The following is a 17,489-nucleotide window of genomic DNA, read 5'->3' on the forward strand; positions in this document are numbered from 1 at the left end:
CCAGCCCGTGACCCAACACCAGCAGGTCAACTAGACCATGGCACTCAGTGCCACGGCCAGGCTTCCCTTAAACACCCCCAGGGATGGTGATTCCACCCCCGCCCTGCCCTGGCCAGCCCATCCCGATGTCTCATCGCCCTTTCTGTGAAGAAATTTCTCCTGATGTCCAACCTAAACCTCCCCTGGAACAGCTCGAGGCTACGTCCTCTCATCCTGTCCCTTGCTGCATGGGAGAAGAGACGGGCCCCCACTTGGCTCCTTTCAGGTGGCTGCAGAGTGATATGGGCACCCCTGAGCTTCCTTTTCTCCAGACTAAAAGTCCCCAGCTCCCCCTCATAAGACCTGTGCTCCCAGACCCTTCACCAGCCCTTCTCTGCACAACAAAAAAGCCCCCCAAATCAAGGCAACGATTTCTATTTCATCACAGACCCAGTGTGAATGTGAGTCAGGTTTTTCTACAGCCATTGTGGGTAATCCCACACAACTCCAAAAAAAAGAATTCACAGTTAGCCTCTGCAGCAAGACCTTAGCGGGAGACAGATTCCTGGAACACAGGGAGAAAAACATGAAGCACCTCCTGCTGCCTTCTAGAAGCCAAATGCTCCAGAACAAACACCACGAAGGACAACAGCTGTATTAGCAAACAAAATTTATGACACTCTCACATATTAAAAAATATTCTCATATACATCCATCTTCATAACACTAGTCAGCATTTTTTCTGGATTTTTTTTTATCAAAGGATTGTTTGTTTTTCCCAGCTTTACTCCTAGGAGTAGTTTTTAGTCTTTTTGGTTTTGTGCTCTTCTTTAATGGGTTTGCTTTTTCACCAACAAAAGAATCGTTAGAGAAGCTCTTTTCTTTTTTCTTCTTCTTATCAGCTCTGTCCTTGGGAGCACGAGACTGGTCTGGACCTTTCTGTTCTTTCTTCTTGTCCGTCACGCGCTGCACTCGTATCTTTCTTCCCATCAGAACAGAGTTGTTGAGTTTCAGAGCAAGATGTACAGCATCTGTGTTCTACAAAAGCAGACAGCCACTTTAAATGCAGCTTTACTTCCAGCTGAGTGCTTTCAAACAAAGAGTTACCTGTCTTTAAAACTGGCAAGCAGAATTTTACAGTGCAGAGCACTCACACCACTCTATTTAAGGAATGACACAACATCTCCGCTCGCGAACACCAGCACCTCCACACAGCCCACACACTGAGGCACAGACACTTGAAAACAGGCTGTGAAACAGCCTACAATGAGACACCAACGTCTGAGGCAGAGAGAGACAGGGAAAAATTGGGAAAAAAAGGCATTTCCTGGGCTGCAGGAAATGAACTAAGGGAAAATGAGGCTGGGAGACTGGCATGAGGAAGGAAGTCAGACTGAATCAAAAGTGGAGAGCTGGAATGCAAACCAGCTGCAGGAAAGAGGTCCACTCACATTTTGACACACAAGAAATGGAAGAACATTGAAGTTACACCAAACTAACTCATCTGTCCCTCTGTTCAGTCTTTACCCCAGTGTATACAACACCTTAAATATTGTGTTTTGTATCTGCTTCCACAGAACCAGTCTTCCAAGCTGCTTCCACCTTACACAACAACGCTACCATTTCACTTCCTACCTACACACACACAGACCTCAAAGAATTACTAAAATGAAAATAAAAATAAAAATGCTCCAAGGGCAGATCCCAATGCAGGTTTTGAAGAGCTCCCTGTGCCCTGGAGCATGTACCTCAAAGGCCCACAGCTACCCCAGGGGCTCACACACAAACGTACCCAAAAGGCTCACACACACGTATCCCAGGGGCTCACACACACGTATCCCAAGGGCTCACACACACGTATCCCAAGGGCTCACACACACGTACCCCAGGGGCTCACACACACGTATCCCAAGGGCTCACACACACGTACCCCAGGGGCTCACACACACGTGCCCCAGGGGCTCACACACACGTACCCTAAAGGCTCACACACACGTACCCAAAAGGCTCACACACACGTATCCCAAGGGCTCACACACACGAACCCCAGGGGCTCACACACACGAACCCCAGGGGCTCACACACATGTACCCCAAAGGCTCACACACAAACATACCCCAAAGGCTCACACACACGTACCCCAGGGGCTCACACACACGTACCCCAGGGGCTCACACATGTACCTCAAAGGCTCACACACACGTACCCCAAAGGCTCACACACACGTATCCCAGGGGCTCACACACATACCCCAGGGACTCACACACGTACCTCAAAGAGGACATAGCCGAAGCCTTTCCCCAGGCCCGTCATCCTGTCTCTCACCACTCGCACTCCCACGACGTCTCCACAGTCCTGGAAGTGCTCCCGCACGGCATCATCGCGGATATCTGCGGGCAACACAACGGAACAGAGGCCCCTTCAGGGAGACACACAGCCTTGGAAGCCTGGCCCACACCCAGTTATTTCCCATTTACCCATTCAGGGACACAAAGAATACGGAATAAGGAGAGGTAGACAAATATCAGTGGTTCAGAAAAACCCCAGCAAGTTGACAACGCAAACTTTATGAAGGGCTATTTGCTCTGACTGTTACTGCTTCTCCAGCTTGGAATAGTGTGACGTAAATCCTAAAGAATTAAGGCAAAGACTGAAATAGATTTTTCATATTAGTTCATTTATGCTTGGAACACAGTAGAAATTGAGAATTCTGCTATACATTTTTGTAGCTCCTCCTTATGCCAGAATTTCTTTCTAAGAATTAATGCTGATGATAATGAGCTTGAGCTGGCAGTTCTTCAACTCTTCATTGACTGAGCCATGACTTTGAGCTGAATGGGGAAGAAGGGATTTGCAGTTTCCAACCACAGCCTCTACACAATTATTCTGATAATGGCTGGGTGTATGAGCCTTTCTCCATCTCACGCCTAGGCAGACAAATGTGATGTGCCATCGCAAAAATGCAGGTTATTTTCTTTTTTTGTATGGGTATGCTTCATGGAATCCCCTGACATAGACATAAACATCTCTCTGCTGAGGTTAAACCTGAAATCAACTGTACAGGTTTAACTACAGCAATGGGACCTCGACATGCTGAGAAAGGTCCAAACTGCTGAAGTAATTTCAGAGCATAGCAAATCACAGAATATATTCTCAGTTGAAACTGCCCCACAAGGATCATCAAATCTCACTTTTAGCCCCACCCGGACAGAGTCACTCAGCTGCAGTTCACAGAAAGCACAAAAAGGAGAAGCCATCACTATCCATCACTGGAATTGGTTCACCAACAGGTACTGGTAACCCTTGAACAGTTTATAGAGCCATGGCCTATAGAACTTAGTCATATTTATTTAAAAAACATGAAGCAACAACAAGAACTAAAAGCACTTGTAGTGCTGCCTACAATAAAGGAAACAATCAAGGTGCAGAACTGGACAGAAACTTACAACCTCTTCAGGTGTTCCAATGAACAAATAAAAATTACCTCCAGCGAAAGGTATTTATCCACCTAATACCAAGAAATAAAAAGCCTCACCTCAACCATTCCATAAATGCAAATTAATGATGCATAACAGTCCATTTGAGGCTTACCATATGAAAGATTTCCCAAGAATACAGATCGTTTACTGTCGTGCTAAAGGAAACAAGAGAGATGGGACAGTAAGTTATTTGTTACAGAAAACAATAAAACCCCACAACCAAACCAGAAAAGGGAATTTCTAGCCACACACATTACTTACCGAACTGGTCTTAGATGCAGTGTCAACTCTGATGTGAAATCCACTAGCAATTTCTGTTCCATTCCTTTTGTGGTCAAAACCAAAAGGTGTTAAAAATGAAATAAACATTACTTAATTGACGATGTCACTGCATAGCAGTATTCCAAAAGCAAAGTTACTTTTACTTTTAAGTTTGAACAACATTTTATTCTGATTCAATCAAAAGAGGGGAGGTTGTTTAAATTTAGTTATATATCTATGTGAACTACCTCTTTAACAGGGTATGAGGAACAAAACTGAGACTTACTCCTTCAGAGCCTCCTGGGCATGACATTCTTCCTTAAAGACCACATAAGCATTGATAGACTTTGCATTCGGGTGCACCTTATGCCTGGAACGGGAAAAGGACAGCGTTACTGCTGAAATCCTGCTGATGCTGTGCAGTGCACAGGCACTTCTTGCTGAACACATTCATGCCTCTGCTTGTTCTGGCACAATAACAACTTCATTTCCCTTGCAGGTCAAGCTACCCCTGTACAGGCAAGGGAGTCCCACTGTTGTTTAGCTCTTATATGCACCCCACATCTTGTTTAGCTCTTATATGCACCCAGAGCAAGCTTCCTCAGCTCATAAACACATCCAAAGAAATTAAAAACTTTTAGAATCTTCCTCCTTCCTAAAATATAAGAAATGCAACCTCAGGTAACAAATTACAAGGATACATAGCATATAATTCTTTATAACTTTTTGAGAAAACTTAATACACACAAAGGTAATGACAAAAGACAAAGAAACACAAAATACATAGAAAAAACCTAATAGAGACAAACGTTTAATTACCAACACTTAAACATTGTTTAGGCCTTGAAAAATACACAAAAGTCACAAGGGAACCTACTTGATTGCTGCTACCTTTTTGGATACAGTATCTTCTGCTGGAATCTTAAAGATAAAAAGAGCTTGAGTTAGGTGGGCCTAGTGTTAACTTATCACAAAGAGTCTTCCCTAAGACAAAGATGAATTCAAGCAGGGGCCACCCAAAGCAACACAGCCAGAACAGTGAGCAAATGACAGAAGTGGCTGGACCTAGAGATGGTCTAAAAAACCCTCTGAGTTAAAGAGCTTGCCTTGACTTTGATATATTTCTTGAGTTCCAAGAGGGTTATTGTCAACTATTTTAGTGAGTACCCTGATTTACAGTAATGTGTCTTTGCTATATGATTTAAAAACAGGTGAGCAATGCCTCAGCCAAACCAGCAATAACAAAGGCATTCCACTTCCAGAGAACATAAAGCTCTGATCCTGGATCAGCTGCTGCTACAGAAAAAATCCATCTGTGGTGCTCCTGGGGTAACATCTCCAAGGCTTCTTTTAATAGGAAAACCCACATACCCCAAACCACTTCTGAATTAATGAGGGTACAAGCCTTACAAATACTACTGCCCTTCAACATCAACAAATAATTTTGTTATATAACATTTAAGGGAAAAACATACCAGAGACCGGAAGCGAATGGATTGGATTGGTCCATACTTCTTAAAAAGAGATGTCAATACCTAAACAGATGATATTGCAAACACTCAGTACACTTTTCAACCTGGTAATGAGAATTATTTTTCAGTATTTGTAGGTAATACTGTTCTTACACTGTTTTCCTCTTACTTACAGGAGGTCCCTTAACGGGCTACTTACAAAATGCAAGTAATTTGTAACTATTTCTGTGGGTTTTGTGGCACCTTCTTCTACAGATTGCCAAAATGGAAGTTGTGCCTTTTACTATGGAAGAAAGAATAAATTTAGTATCTTTTTTGTAACAATCTGAAGCACTGCTTGCAGATAAAATTAGAAGCAGAGTAACTTTTTTGTAAATGCAGTTCTTATTTTTTCAGTCATTTTTTTCATTGACAAGGAACTGACCAATTCTACTCAGGAAAGAGTTGCTATATCCACTGCTGCAGGAACTCCAGGAAACCAGAGATTGTCTCTAATGGTTTCTAAGAACAAGCATCATTTCCTACATCCCCAAAAGCAGCTCCAATCACAAGTGTGTGTGACTTCCCAGCTGGAAATATCCCCTTAAACTGAGGACTGCTGCAACTCCTTTCATTCCTTAAGCAGACAGAACCCACCCACATACCTGAATAGTGCAGCTGACAGGCAAGTTTCCAACAAACACCGTTCTTCTGTCTGCTGCTTTATCAGCCACCCATTTTCTCTTTTGCTGTTTTGCAGTAGCACCCGTAGCTGAATTAACAACAGTTTTGGTGATAGCTTGAGAAGCCTTTTTCTTTTGCTTCACTTTGCTCTGAAACAATTTTTGATCCTCCTCTTCATCTGCCTGCTCCAAAGCATTCTCCCTGACCAGAAATGAACAGGCAGGTTACAACTGATGGGAAAAAACCTGGGGATTTGGGGTCAAAGAACTGGAGCCTCCAAGATACTTTAAATTACATTTGAGAGCATTATGTTAAACTCTAAAATTTCAAACATTATTTTGTTTATTCTGCATTAAAAAATGTATCTAACTATTCAGTAACATGAAAAACTATTTGCTGTCCCCAGGACACTGCATTCACTATTTACCAGTAGTAATACAGAAATACTTCACAATTAAACAATTTGATAGCCTCTAAAATTGAAGGGGAAAAAACCATCTTTGTGTTATGTTGGAACTTAGAACAGATTTAATCATTTTCATTATGCAGGAGACTCAGAACAAACCCCTGGAACACTGCCATGCACTTACAAGTCTTGCTCTATCCAAACCTGCCGTAAGAGCATGAACAAGGGGCAGATCTGAAGGAGCCTCTGGAAGGCTACAGAGACAAACACAGCAAACGGGTTCTGTGGGCTCAGGGACGGGATGAGGTAGGTTAGCCTTGTGCTACAATCAAGTTCCCTTCGTTATCCAAAGTGCATTGTAGAGTGAGCAGCTTCCAGCCTGCTCTGAAGCACCTCACTTCAAGTATTTAAGAGAACAGACAGAGTGACAGAGAGGTTCTGTGTCACTGCAGAGGCCCAGCAGGACACAGACAGCTCCGTGCCTGGCACCTCGCTCCTGCTGGAACCACCTCTGCTGGATAAAGCCAAGGACAGCTAGAGATCATCTCCCCGAGCCAGAGAGAACTAGACCCATGTGTCTCCATCTCCAGCCGCTGGACCTGATGGCTCTCTAGCAAGGCATTTGCATTTCGCAGACCTAGCGTTTCAAGAAGCTGCACTACCTTCCTCCTTCAGGGGAACACCACAGAAAACTTGCACTATCCTAAAAATAATCTTAAACACCAAGCTGAAGATGAGTAGTAGACGAGAAGCTGCACTACCTTCCTCCTTCAGGGGAACACCACAGAAAATTTGCACTATCCTAAAAATGATCTTAAACGTCAAGTTGAAGATGAGTAGTAGACGAGAACTTCGTTGTTTCATCGAACTCATATTACAATTAATGTAGATGCTTTAACTTTACTATAAAAAGGTGTCACTCACCTTTGTGACAGTTTTTTCTCTGCCTCTGAATGTTCCTTTTTTCTGGCCTTCTTTGCTTTTACCGGAGCTTCTTCTATGTTGGATAAACTCTGGTCTTCTGACACTTTCTCCCCTTCTACTGTGCGCTTCCTTTTCTTCTTTTCCTTAAAAAAATGATGAGAGAAACAGACTTGAAGGCCAAAATTCCAGGAACGCCCTGAAGTTACTTCACAAACTTATTCGGAGCGCCGCTGCCCGAAGCGCCCCGCTGCTGGCTCACGCAGCCCCGGCCAGGCGGGCGCGCTGCCCCCCGGCGCTGGCTCACTCACCGCCGGCACAGCCACCAGCACCGGCGGGGCGGCGGAGCTGAAGAGGCGAGCGAGGGGCGCGGCGGGGGCGGCGGCCGCCCCGAGGCTGCCCGACACCTGCCCCACCACGTACGGCTCCTTCCGCCCCTCCTGGCCCTCGGCCGCCGCTCGCTGTCGCGGCCCCGCGCCGCCCCGGCGGGCCCGCATGGCGGGCACCGAGCGCGGAGCGAGCGGGAGCGGGCGGGCGCGTCACTTCCGCTGCGCGGGGCCGGGAGGCGCTCCCGGGCCGCCCCCGCTCCCTCCTGCCCGCCCCCTGCAGCCGCGGGCCGGGAGCTGCTGCCGGCCGCCACGGGACCGGGCCGCGCGTGGGCCCAGTGGCACCCGGGAAACATCCAACGTCGGGACCAGATGGACACGGTCTGAAGCTGGGCCAGGGGAGGCTGAGGTTGAACATGAGGAGGAATTTCTTCACAGAAAGGATGATTAGATATTGGAACGGATTGCCAGGGAGGTGGTGGAGTCACCAAGCCTGGGTTTAAGAAAAGACTGGACTGTGGTGCTTAGTACCATGTCTGGTTGACGTGGTGGTGTTTGGTCATAGATTGGACTTGATTTCCCACCACCCTCAGTTCCAAGGGGAGCTGAAGCAAACCTGACAGCACTTTGGCTGTCTCATTACACGTTTGATGCACTTTTTGAGCTGCCACTATAAGCAGATCTGTTGGCACCAGCATCCATCCGAAGGCTAAACAAGCATCCCAGCTGTTGAATAGAAGTCTTGGTGTTGACACATGCACCAGGTATCACTCTTGCCTTGCCTGCTGGATGCCAGGAAAGGTAGTGACCCTCATGGATGGGGTCAGTCCAAGAGAATACACAAATCCTTGAAAAGGGGCAGGTGGCTTTTCCAATCTGCTTTCACACAGAAGAGCAGCACTGTAGTGACACAGGAGGGGCAGAGCAGGCTCAACCATCATCCAGTGCATTTCAGAGACTCGTGGCCACTGAAACTCTGCAAGAGGCATACAGGAACTCTGCCTGAGAGAGAGTTCAATCCCTGTGCCAACAGGAAAATTCCACAGTGTGATGGGAACTACCCAGTCATAAGTATGGACAGGTTTCAGTGGAAACTGCCAATAAGGGGCAGTGGGAGCACTGCAGAGCCTTCAAATAAAGCGTGTTTTCCCTCAGCATATGCCCATCTCAGCTATCCCCAACACAATCAATTGTGGGACACACAAACCTGAGTCTGTCCCTCAGCCAAGGTGTGGAGAACACAGCAGGGGATGTCTGCCTTGCTTTGCCTTTGGGATCGTGGTCCAAGCAGGTGCTCAAGAGTACGGGCACAAACCAGCAGGCAGTGCTAGTGGCAAACTGCCTCAGCTGCAAGCAGAGCGCCCGTGCCAGGCAGGGAATGCACCCACATGTAAAGCTACGTACAGTACATGCTCTGAAAATCAACTCAGATTTGACCCACTGGAGCATGGGATAAAACTGCCTAACAGTCTGCCAAAGGTATCTTCGTTGTTACTTACAGGGAGACAAGTGGTTCCATGAATCTGGAGAGCACCATTTACAGACAAACTTCACAGGAGAGGTGCAATGTAACACATTCAGACAAATGTTTTGAGTAGCCACTAAACTGCATCAGAAATATTATGAAAATTAAATAATCTCTGTATCACAGAAAATCAAAAATCCTATTTATGCAAAAACTTGACTTGGGAGCAGGGAGCTGACTAATGATCCCTGTTTTAAAAAGGTAAATAAAAGCAGATCATAGAGTCAGTAATTGTCACATCAAAGCAAATATGCTGGCACTAAAACTGAAAGCTGATCAAGAACTAGTAGTGAGTGAAGAGCTATATTTGAATCTTGCTTGCCCAGATGTAGTTCCCAGTTACATCCATTCCCTTTATGTCTACTAAAACTGAAAAGCAGAACCGAACTACCATGACTCTGATTCCACTAAACAGATGAAAATATCCTCTTAGTAGCTTCACTGAAAATATTAAAATTACCCCTGTAGTCTTGGATCATCATAATTTTTAACACAGTCAATGTTTCCAAAGCTTATTTATCATGGGTTGTTACTGTCAGTCTCATCAGTAATCTGTCACTTTGCAGGTGTATTTTGGTCACCTGAACTACAGCCAGTAGTTTGTTTCAACTGGCTCTGCCTTAATGATGGGCCATGCTTTCGCCTTCTGCTGAAAAAGAGGATGGATTTGAATTAATCACTAGGAAGAAAATAAGGCAAATGCACGTGCTCTATCTTACCTTTCTATGTCCATTACAGCATACCAAAGATCATTTGCTGAACTGATTCTGCAGCTCGATGTAACTTTCATGAACACGCTACAGTTGCTTAATTAAACTGTTAGAAACAAAATCAGGGATTCACAAACTATGGCATTTTATTTCAGAGGCCTTTGCTTACATTTGTACAATATATTACATAACTCTCCATTTTCTGCAGAACCTAATATATATTTTATAGCTTTTTTCTATAAGCTTTTCCTTCAATGTCTGTCAACAAATTTTTACAGTCCTGTACAATTCTGAATACTTTGAAACCATTTTCAATAAAATCAGTTATAACCTTAAGCGCACACTACGAAGACTGAAAATGCTTTTCTTAGAAAAGTCAAATGAAAAGGATTCTGACACTCTAGCATCTACAAACAAAATGCTTCAAATTCTTACATGTTGTATTGCCAGAAAACAAAGAAAAACATGCCAGCCCCTATTTCCCCAGGCAAAAGAAGTACACAGAACTACAATTAAAACAGTAAAACAATCTGTACAATAAAGTACTGTGTATTAACAGTGCCAGGTATTAAATAGCTCGAATGAACACTTCCGCAATATACAAATGTCTTACAAAGGTATAGAATTGACAGGAGAGAGCTTGGGATCCATTCAACATAAAATCAATACAAGTGAAAACATTTTGAAGTTGGTTTTGGAATTTGTACAAGGCATTTAAAAAATTAAACATCTACCACTCGGCTAGCTAGTCATTTTAAAAACAACTATCCTTTTGTGGCAGTGTTGGTATCAGCAACCACAAATTATAACCTTACACCTTGCTCCCTCTTGAAGTCCTCTCCTAGAAGCTCGTAACAAAATAAGCATTACAAATGAAATATTTGTTGCTTTAAGGGGAAAAGAAACATTTACAAGAAAACACAAAAATATACCTGTTATAATCCATTATGAATAAATATACACTTTAAACTGGCTGAATACAATCTTTATACATTAAGATTTAATACAGTTTGTTAGCCATTTTCTTTCTTTTTCATAATGTATTTTATCAAAATTAAAAAAAAATACTGTTTTATAGAAAAATGGCAAAGTACAGTAGTTTCATTCCAATTAACGGGTTCTTAAAACCCAGAGTAACCTACTTAAGCCTAATTCAAACCTGTAAACATTAGTCAGTCTTTTTTTTTTTTTTCTTTTAAAAGGAATCCTCATATTTGGTTATCAGGACTGATGTCAGACATCCTACTAACTGCAGGTTTTGAATAGATGTGCTTGACGTATACAATTAAAGCCACTATAAGGTGACTTAGCAGTTAAAAAACAATTAGCTTGTACAAATGAAAATATTTTCAATATTTGTCATAAATAAATGGAAAAATATCAAATGTTCCAGCTTTAACAAAATACCAGGGAATACAGTAAGCCTTACCACATTGATTTAGATCACCCCAACAACTATATACTTATTGTCCTGTCTCTACAGGCAGTGAACAGCCTCCATTTGCCACAGTGGAAGGCCTTCGAGTCACTGGACTTACAATTCCCAGACAAGTTGGAAACAATTATTGCTTGAGGAAAAGCAGTTTGTTGTACTTTTTCTTCATAAAAGTGCACTTAAGTGCAAAGTTAGCTTGTCAAGAAACAACTTTAAATACAAAATAGTGCTTGTCTGAATTTTGTGCCACTGTGCAGTATAAAAACAAAAAAGGAAAAAAAAAAGAGTGGCCCTCAGCAGCCATTAAGTGCAAAGTGCTTTGGCAAGTCCTGCTGTCACCTGCACTCAACTGACATTCCATTCTGTGATGAACTTGACATAGATGGTTCTGCTAACGTCAACATAACTGCAGCCGTAATGGAACTAGAGGAAGGTGATGAGGAGGAAGATGATGTAGTAGCAGCACCTGCGCAGGAAAAGGAAAACACAGGTTATAGAGATTCATAAATCAAGCAATAAACATGTTTTCCTGCTCAGCAGCAGGCACTGGTACATACTGACTCCAGCAACCAATGCCTTGCAATGGAAAAGACTGGTTTCTTTTCTACTGCCCCGTTTGTGTAGCAAGCACTCAACTTAACTGGTATCCCCTAAAGTCATGGAATAAATCCCTTATCTCAAGGGGAAAGCACTAACTAGGCCCACAAGCAACACTTCAGTACATTTATCTGTAACTTGAGGAAAAATTAGAAGTTATTAATACCCTTTGTTCACTGCTCAGAAAAGCTTATTTTCTGTACATTTTTTCCTGTATGAAGTGGTTATTCCTCAAGAGCATTCAACAGATTGTACACCTTGGTAACGCTCTTCCCTCTCCACAGTCACTGGGTATCTGATCCTCCTAATGGCCCTAAAATACCCGCACACAGCATCTCCCAAAACCCAAACAAAACCACACTCCTAAATGACACACATCTCCCAGCAAATTATCCAGTACCTTAACACAACATGCAATTAAGCCCTCTAAAAGCAGAATTTAGTTTCCAGCACTCACTTTCCCGCTCTTTTTTCTTTAAGCGCTTTCTTCTTCGGTCAATGGAAGCCACCTCAGATTTCAAGGACAGGTAATGTTTCCTGATTTCTTGCAATTTTTCTTGGAGAACTGTTATGCGCTCAGCACTAGTCAGATTTTCCAAGTCAGCTGCAAGTTAAACAATCTCTGTTAATTATTGTATTGAAGCAGTTCCGAACACTTCTGGATGTCAGTGAAGTGGAAGATACTCCAATTTTAGTGAAGTGCTTTGGGCTAGCAGACAGCAAAGCTAAGAAACAACAGCAGCAGCAGCTGCTCTTTATCACGCCAAATTTGTTCACTTTTTATTATTCTTTACAAGATACTCCCATACGCTTTTTGGGGGCTTTTTAAGGAACTGGGAGAGGAAAAAAGACACATTCCCTTCCCCATCAGGAGGAAAAGGATAAAAAAAAAAAGACAAGGGATGAAAACATCACCAAAACTAGCTCTGAGCCTGTTGCTTTCAGTCCTTGCTGGAGCTCAGCTTGGCCCCAGACAAGGGGAAGGTCAGCCTGGCCTGACTTGTCTTGGTACAAAACAAGCAGGTTTCAACAGCAATGTGCACAGCTGTGGGGTGGTTCTGGTGGAGCCCCTGACATACGTGCCATAAGGAAAAACCATACAGGACAACCATGCTGGACGTGGCCAGCACAGGAGCTGCCCCTCTGGCTGTTTCCAGCTGGGAGATCTCCACAGCATGGCACACAGCAGTGGGTAGCACAGGCAGGAGAAACTTCTGCTTCAGTCCGGGGAAGCCACACAGGAGACACTCCATTCAAAAGCATTTAAGAATCATTTACACTGTTGTGAGGTGCAAAATGCGCTACATCAACCTGTAATGAAGGCAGCACTAAGGACCAAAAGTCACAACTATGTTAGGCTGTGGGAAAATGAGGAAAGCTCAAGTGTCTGATTCAGCTACAGCAGGAAATGTGTCAAAGAGCACTCCATAGACCGACTTCTGTCAAGCAACTTTAGCATGTGGAGTGTAGCCAAGGTAAAAAGAAAGGAAGGAGCAAAAGCCCCTCAGATGTGTTGCACCAGGAAAGTGTTCAATGAATCTCAACAGGGCAGTAAGTGACAATAAAGACCTTTTACATTACATACTCCTGAAGAGCACCAGAATGCAACTTGATTGTGAAGAACTACTGGGAAAAATACGTTTAAGAGGAGACTAATGCTGAAATTCAGGGCTAGGGAGGAAATTTAAAAAAAAACCCCAAAACAGCAAAGTCAAATTCAATTGGTAAGTTGCACTAATATGAGGGAACTGATAAGCCACTGATCTGTTTTTCAGACAGGCAGACAGATAGGGTCATATAGGGTTAGGCAGGATCCCTTCCACACTACTCACCCCTAGCTGGACCAGTAGCTTGACTGAAACAGAGTGGAAGTTCTTAATCCTAGAAATAGCAAATGTGCTGGTGCAATAATGCAAAATGGATGGAGAAAAATTACAAATCAATCACCCAAGTGTCTGAACTAGAACTAGGTATGTTTTCAAGAAAATACTTACACATCTGAAAACTCCACTTGTAAACTTTGGGCAAACGATTATTCTGTTCTTTGAGATCAGACTCCTTCTCTCCATTTTTGCCACATTTTCCTGGAGACTGTGTTCTTGTGAGTGATTTGGTTTGGTGAGATTTCATACCAGTAGAAACCGATTTTGCTGACTGGGACTTGGACACACTTTCACCAGCAGATAGTTCATCACTGTCGCTGCTGTTTGCTGAAGAAACAAGAAGATACTGTTACAAAACAAAGCCCAAACTAAAGCTTGCCAGAAGCAATCTCTGTGCTGATTTTCATACAATGGGAATTTATTTGACCCAAATCCCTTAAAACAACAGAATCCATCCTGGTGCGGCAGCTTGGCTTGATATTCTTTGCATCACTGAGCACATGCAGGTATATAATGGGGACAAAATGAACCACATCTGCCTGCTCATGGGGCTGCACTTTTTCTAGGAGTTCACAAGACTGATTGTTATGGTCCATCTCCTGTTTACCTCTTTCTGACATCAATTTCTAATGCAGTATTCAATATATAAACTTCTATTCCATTTTAGAGCTAACAGTTACAGACAGACCTTTGATTGTATTTTTAGGACATGTATAGCAGAAATCAGAGCAAACACAGCCTTTTCTTAGCCTTATGTCACCTTAATTTTAATTTTCCTCTACTAAAATCACTATCAGTAATATGAACATCTGAGATGTACTCTACAAATTTCTCAGACATGATGATACAATTTTTTAATTTTGGAAAAAGATCTTTCGCTGGCCCAAAACAGAAGAACTTTACCTCATGCTGAAAAAACTTTAAAGCAACAGGCTGAACTGAACACGGGTTTTTCATCAAATCACTCAAAGGGTGATTTGATTAAATAAGAATACATTTATTTAAAAAATTATCAAGACCTACTGGGACAAAAAAAGTTTTTAAAAGTTTGCTTTACTTGAGAGCTGTGAGTAACAAAATAATCTATCTAAAAGACAAGGTTTATGAGTAATGATTGAAAGGCTGAAGTTTTTTAGCATTACTAAAATAAAACTCAGGTGAAAGCAGGCACAAGCGACTGTAATTTAACACAAGTCTAGCAAAGCAGTGGAATAAAATGTCTAGGAATTCTGCAGAACCTCAATTGTTAGGGTTGTTTTTAAAAACACATTGAATTTATATTTAATAAGAAAAATGTATGCCACAGTTGTACGTGCCCCAGGTGATGACAAAATAAGCCCTGAACCTTTTGGCCTTTATGATCTGGTGATATACACAGGAGAAACTGAATACCCAAGACATGTAGTGTGAAAGAACTTGGCCAGTTGCTTGATGGTGTTGGTTTAATGTGGCATTCACATTCTCTGAACAGAGAAAGAGATAATTCTCTCAGGTTTTTTCCTGGAGAAGCACAGAGAGGATAAAACAATTCTTATCTCTATTTGCTGCTCCTGTTGCTTTTTGCACATGTGGAATGTGTTAGGATGATTGTTTACCTGAAGTGCTTTGTCAATTGGATTCTGTTGAGGATTGTTTTGTTTCCTTGGCCAATCACTCAAACCTGTGTCCTGGCTGTCTTGGGACAGTCGAGGGTTTTCTTTAGTATTCTTTGTAGTATAGTATTCTCTTTAATATAGTATAGTATTAATGTAATGTAATATAGTTTTAATAAAGCAATTGCTCAGCATTCTGAATCAATGGAGTCAGATGCCAATCACTCCCGGCATCGAGGGCACCCTGCATTCAATAGTTTAATGCAAAGGCAAAAGCTGAAGCTGCCACAAAAGCAGCTTAACAGATACACTGGAATTTTGCCAAAAGCTTTTTTTTTTTCTTCAGCTGAATCACATTTTATCTATTCATTCTCCTTATTATATCCAGTAGTGCCTGAAATCTAACAAAAAGAGCACACACCAATGACTACGTGGTAGTAGCTTTGAAGTGTCACATACTGATGAAGACAGAGGTTGAGAAAAAGGGGTAAATACACCAAATCCAAGGGAATAAAGGCAAGGCTTAAAATGGTGTATTGGTTCTGCAAATTCAGTTTGTTTGGTTACTTTAATTTCTGGGGTGAGGGTAGGAATAAGGATTATGAAAGGAGAAGACCAGTAAAATGGAATAAAAAAGGATGAGAAAATATGAAGAGAGATCAATGAACATGAAAGACAAGTGGGGTGGAAGCAAATACCAGACTAGCAAGTACAGACTTTTAGTAAAAGCTGTTAATAGAAAGAGGGGAGGGAAGCTGGGGGAGAGAGAGGAAAAAAGGCATGGCATATGTGTGTTATCCTTTAACTCCATTTTTTACAGTTATCCTTCCAGGCTTCAGTCTCTAGCTGTTTCCAGGTATTTTTTTATTAACAGTGAAATTAAGCAGTAATTGTTCTTGTTGTCTCCCAAACACCTGTGCCTACGACCCCTAACACACCTCTGCTTTTATTAAGCTTCCCTTATCCAGTACTGTAGTTTCTATTCCAATTAGCTTCTACAACTACAAAAAATTGCAAAACCTGCATTTTTTACTGCAGATGTAACAGACAGCACAGGAAGAAAATAAGAATCTATATTCTTCTGGAATTATTCTCATATTTGCTACAGAGTAGAGATATTAACGTCCAAAAACTTATCTTGCAGAAAATACAGAGTATAATTTCCTTCAAGTCCCAGTCTACCCCCTAAAGCAGGCAGCTATCTTGATACAGAGATACCTGTCCCAATTCTGCCATATGTGAAATACTCACTGTTCTTGGTTTTCTTGAATTACAAAATATTAAGGAGCTCTTAGAAATAAGCCCAGAAATAATACAAGCCATTTAAAAACACTCTGGTGTTTAGGTAAAGCAGTTTCTTCATTTAAACAGTGTTAAGAATTCCCTGATGCGAACATTTTGTCCTAATGCATTTTTTATTAACTGACTTCATCTCCTACAGTCAGTTGAACAAATGACATGCAACTTTCACACCTTTTACTTCATACTAAGCTGTACTTACTAGTTTTACTCTTCTTTTTGTTGCTCACAGATGTTTTGTGGCTTCTTTTCTGCTTTTTTGAAGAGCTGCCTCCTCCCTGAGCATCTTTAAGTCTTTTTTGGCCTGTACAGACTATAATTGGGAAAAGGAAAAAAAAAAAAAAAGAAAACAAAATAAAATAAATGCTTGCACTCCTCTCACAAAACACTTCAAGGCTTAAGTTTGTAGACAACAATGCAACTGCTCCTGCCTATCCTTAATGCAGCTCAGTTTTCCACTTATATTGACAAGAGGAGGTGAAAGACAATGGAAGGCAGATGAAGTTTCTTTGCACAGAGTGCACATGTATGATGATTCCAAATTACTTTTCCATATGCATCACCAGAATTTCTCTTCAACTACATGGGTTTACTATTTTTTAATACTGTAAATTAAATAAGAATACATTTATTTAAAAAGTTATCAAGACCTACTGGGACAAAAAAATGTTTTTGAAAGTTTGCTTTACTTGAAAGCTGTGAGAAAAAAACCAAAGCCATAATCTGTGATCAGTAATTACACTGACTGAAGGTCTTAAAAAAGATCTTAGATAATGTTAAAAAAAACCCCCAAAAAACAACAAGAAAATAAAGGGAAAAATTCTACTGGTAATTGTGACTACAAGTGGAAAAAGTTGAAAAGGAACATAGAAGGATTCTAGTACACCTGCTAAAAGAGAGTGTTTCAGAACTACTTCAAATGTTGTTTCACAACCATGTGA

General features: G+C 41.9%; 2 protein-coding genes across 2 annotated transcripts in view; both read right to left on the reverse strand.

Moving 5' to 3' along the window:
* Window positions 1-632: 632 nt before the first annotated feature.
* On the reverse strand, window positions 633-7,690 carry RBM34 (RNA binding motif protein 34). Its single transcript, XM_036381116.2, has 10 exons — window positions 7,493-7,690; window positions 7,185-7,327; window positions 5,836-6,055; window positions 5,195-5,254; window positions 4,597-4,640; window positions 4,006-4,089; window positions 3,720-3,783; window positions 3,571-3,613; window positions 2,251-2,369; window positions 633-1,017 (listed from the first exon to the last, which is right to left on the reverse strand). Exons 1-10 carry the CDS (start codon window positions 7,676-7,678, stop codon window positions 706-708), a joined length of 1,275 nt encoding a protein of 424 aa, XP_036237009.1. The 5' UTR covers window positions 7,679-7,690; the 3' UTR covers window positions 633-705.
* Window positions 7,691-9,863: 2,173 nt separating this feature from the next.
* ARID4B (AT-rich interaction domain 4B) overlaps window positions 9,864-17,489 on the reverse strand; it is an 87,381-nt gene continuing 79,755 nt past the window's right edge. The window contains 4 exon segments of the mRNA XM_054514300.1: window positions 9,864-11,643; window positions 12,232-12,378; window positions 13,769-13,984; window positions 16,751-16,861. Coding sequence (XP_054370275.1) covers window positions 11,513-11,643; window positions 12,232-12,378; window positions 13,769-13,984; window positions 16,751-16,861 — 605 coding nt within the window. The 3' untranslated portion in view covers window positions 9,864-11,512.

The sequence above is a fragment of the Molothrus ater genome, chromosome 3 (genome assembly GCF_012460135.2).
Source record: "Molothrus ater isolate BHLD 08-10-18 breed brown headed cowbird chromosome 3, BPBGC_Mater_1.1, whole genome shotgun sequence".
In the NCBI taxonomy this organism is placed as follows: Eukaryota; Metazoa; Chordata; class Aves; order Passeriformes; family Icteridae; genus Molothrus; species Molothrus ater.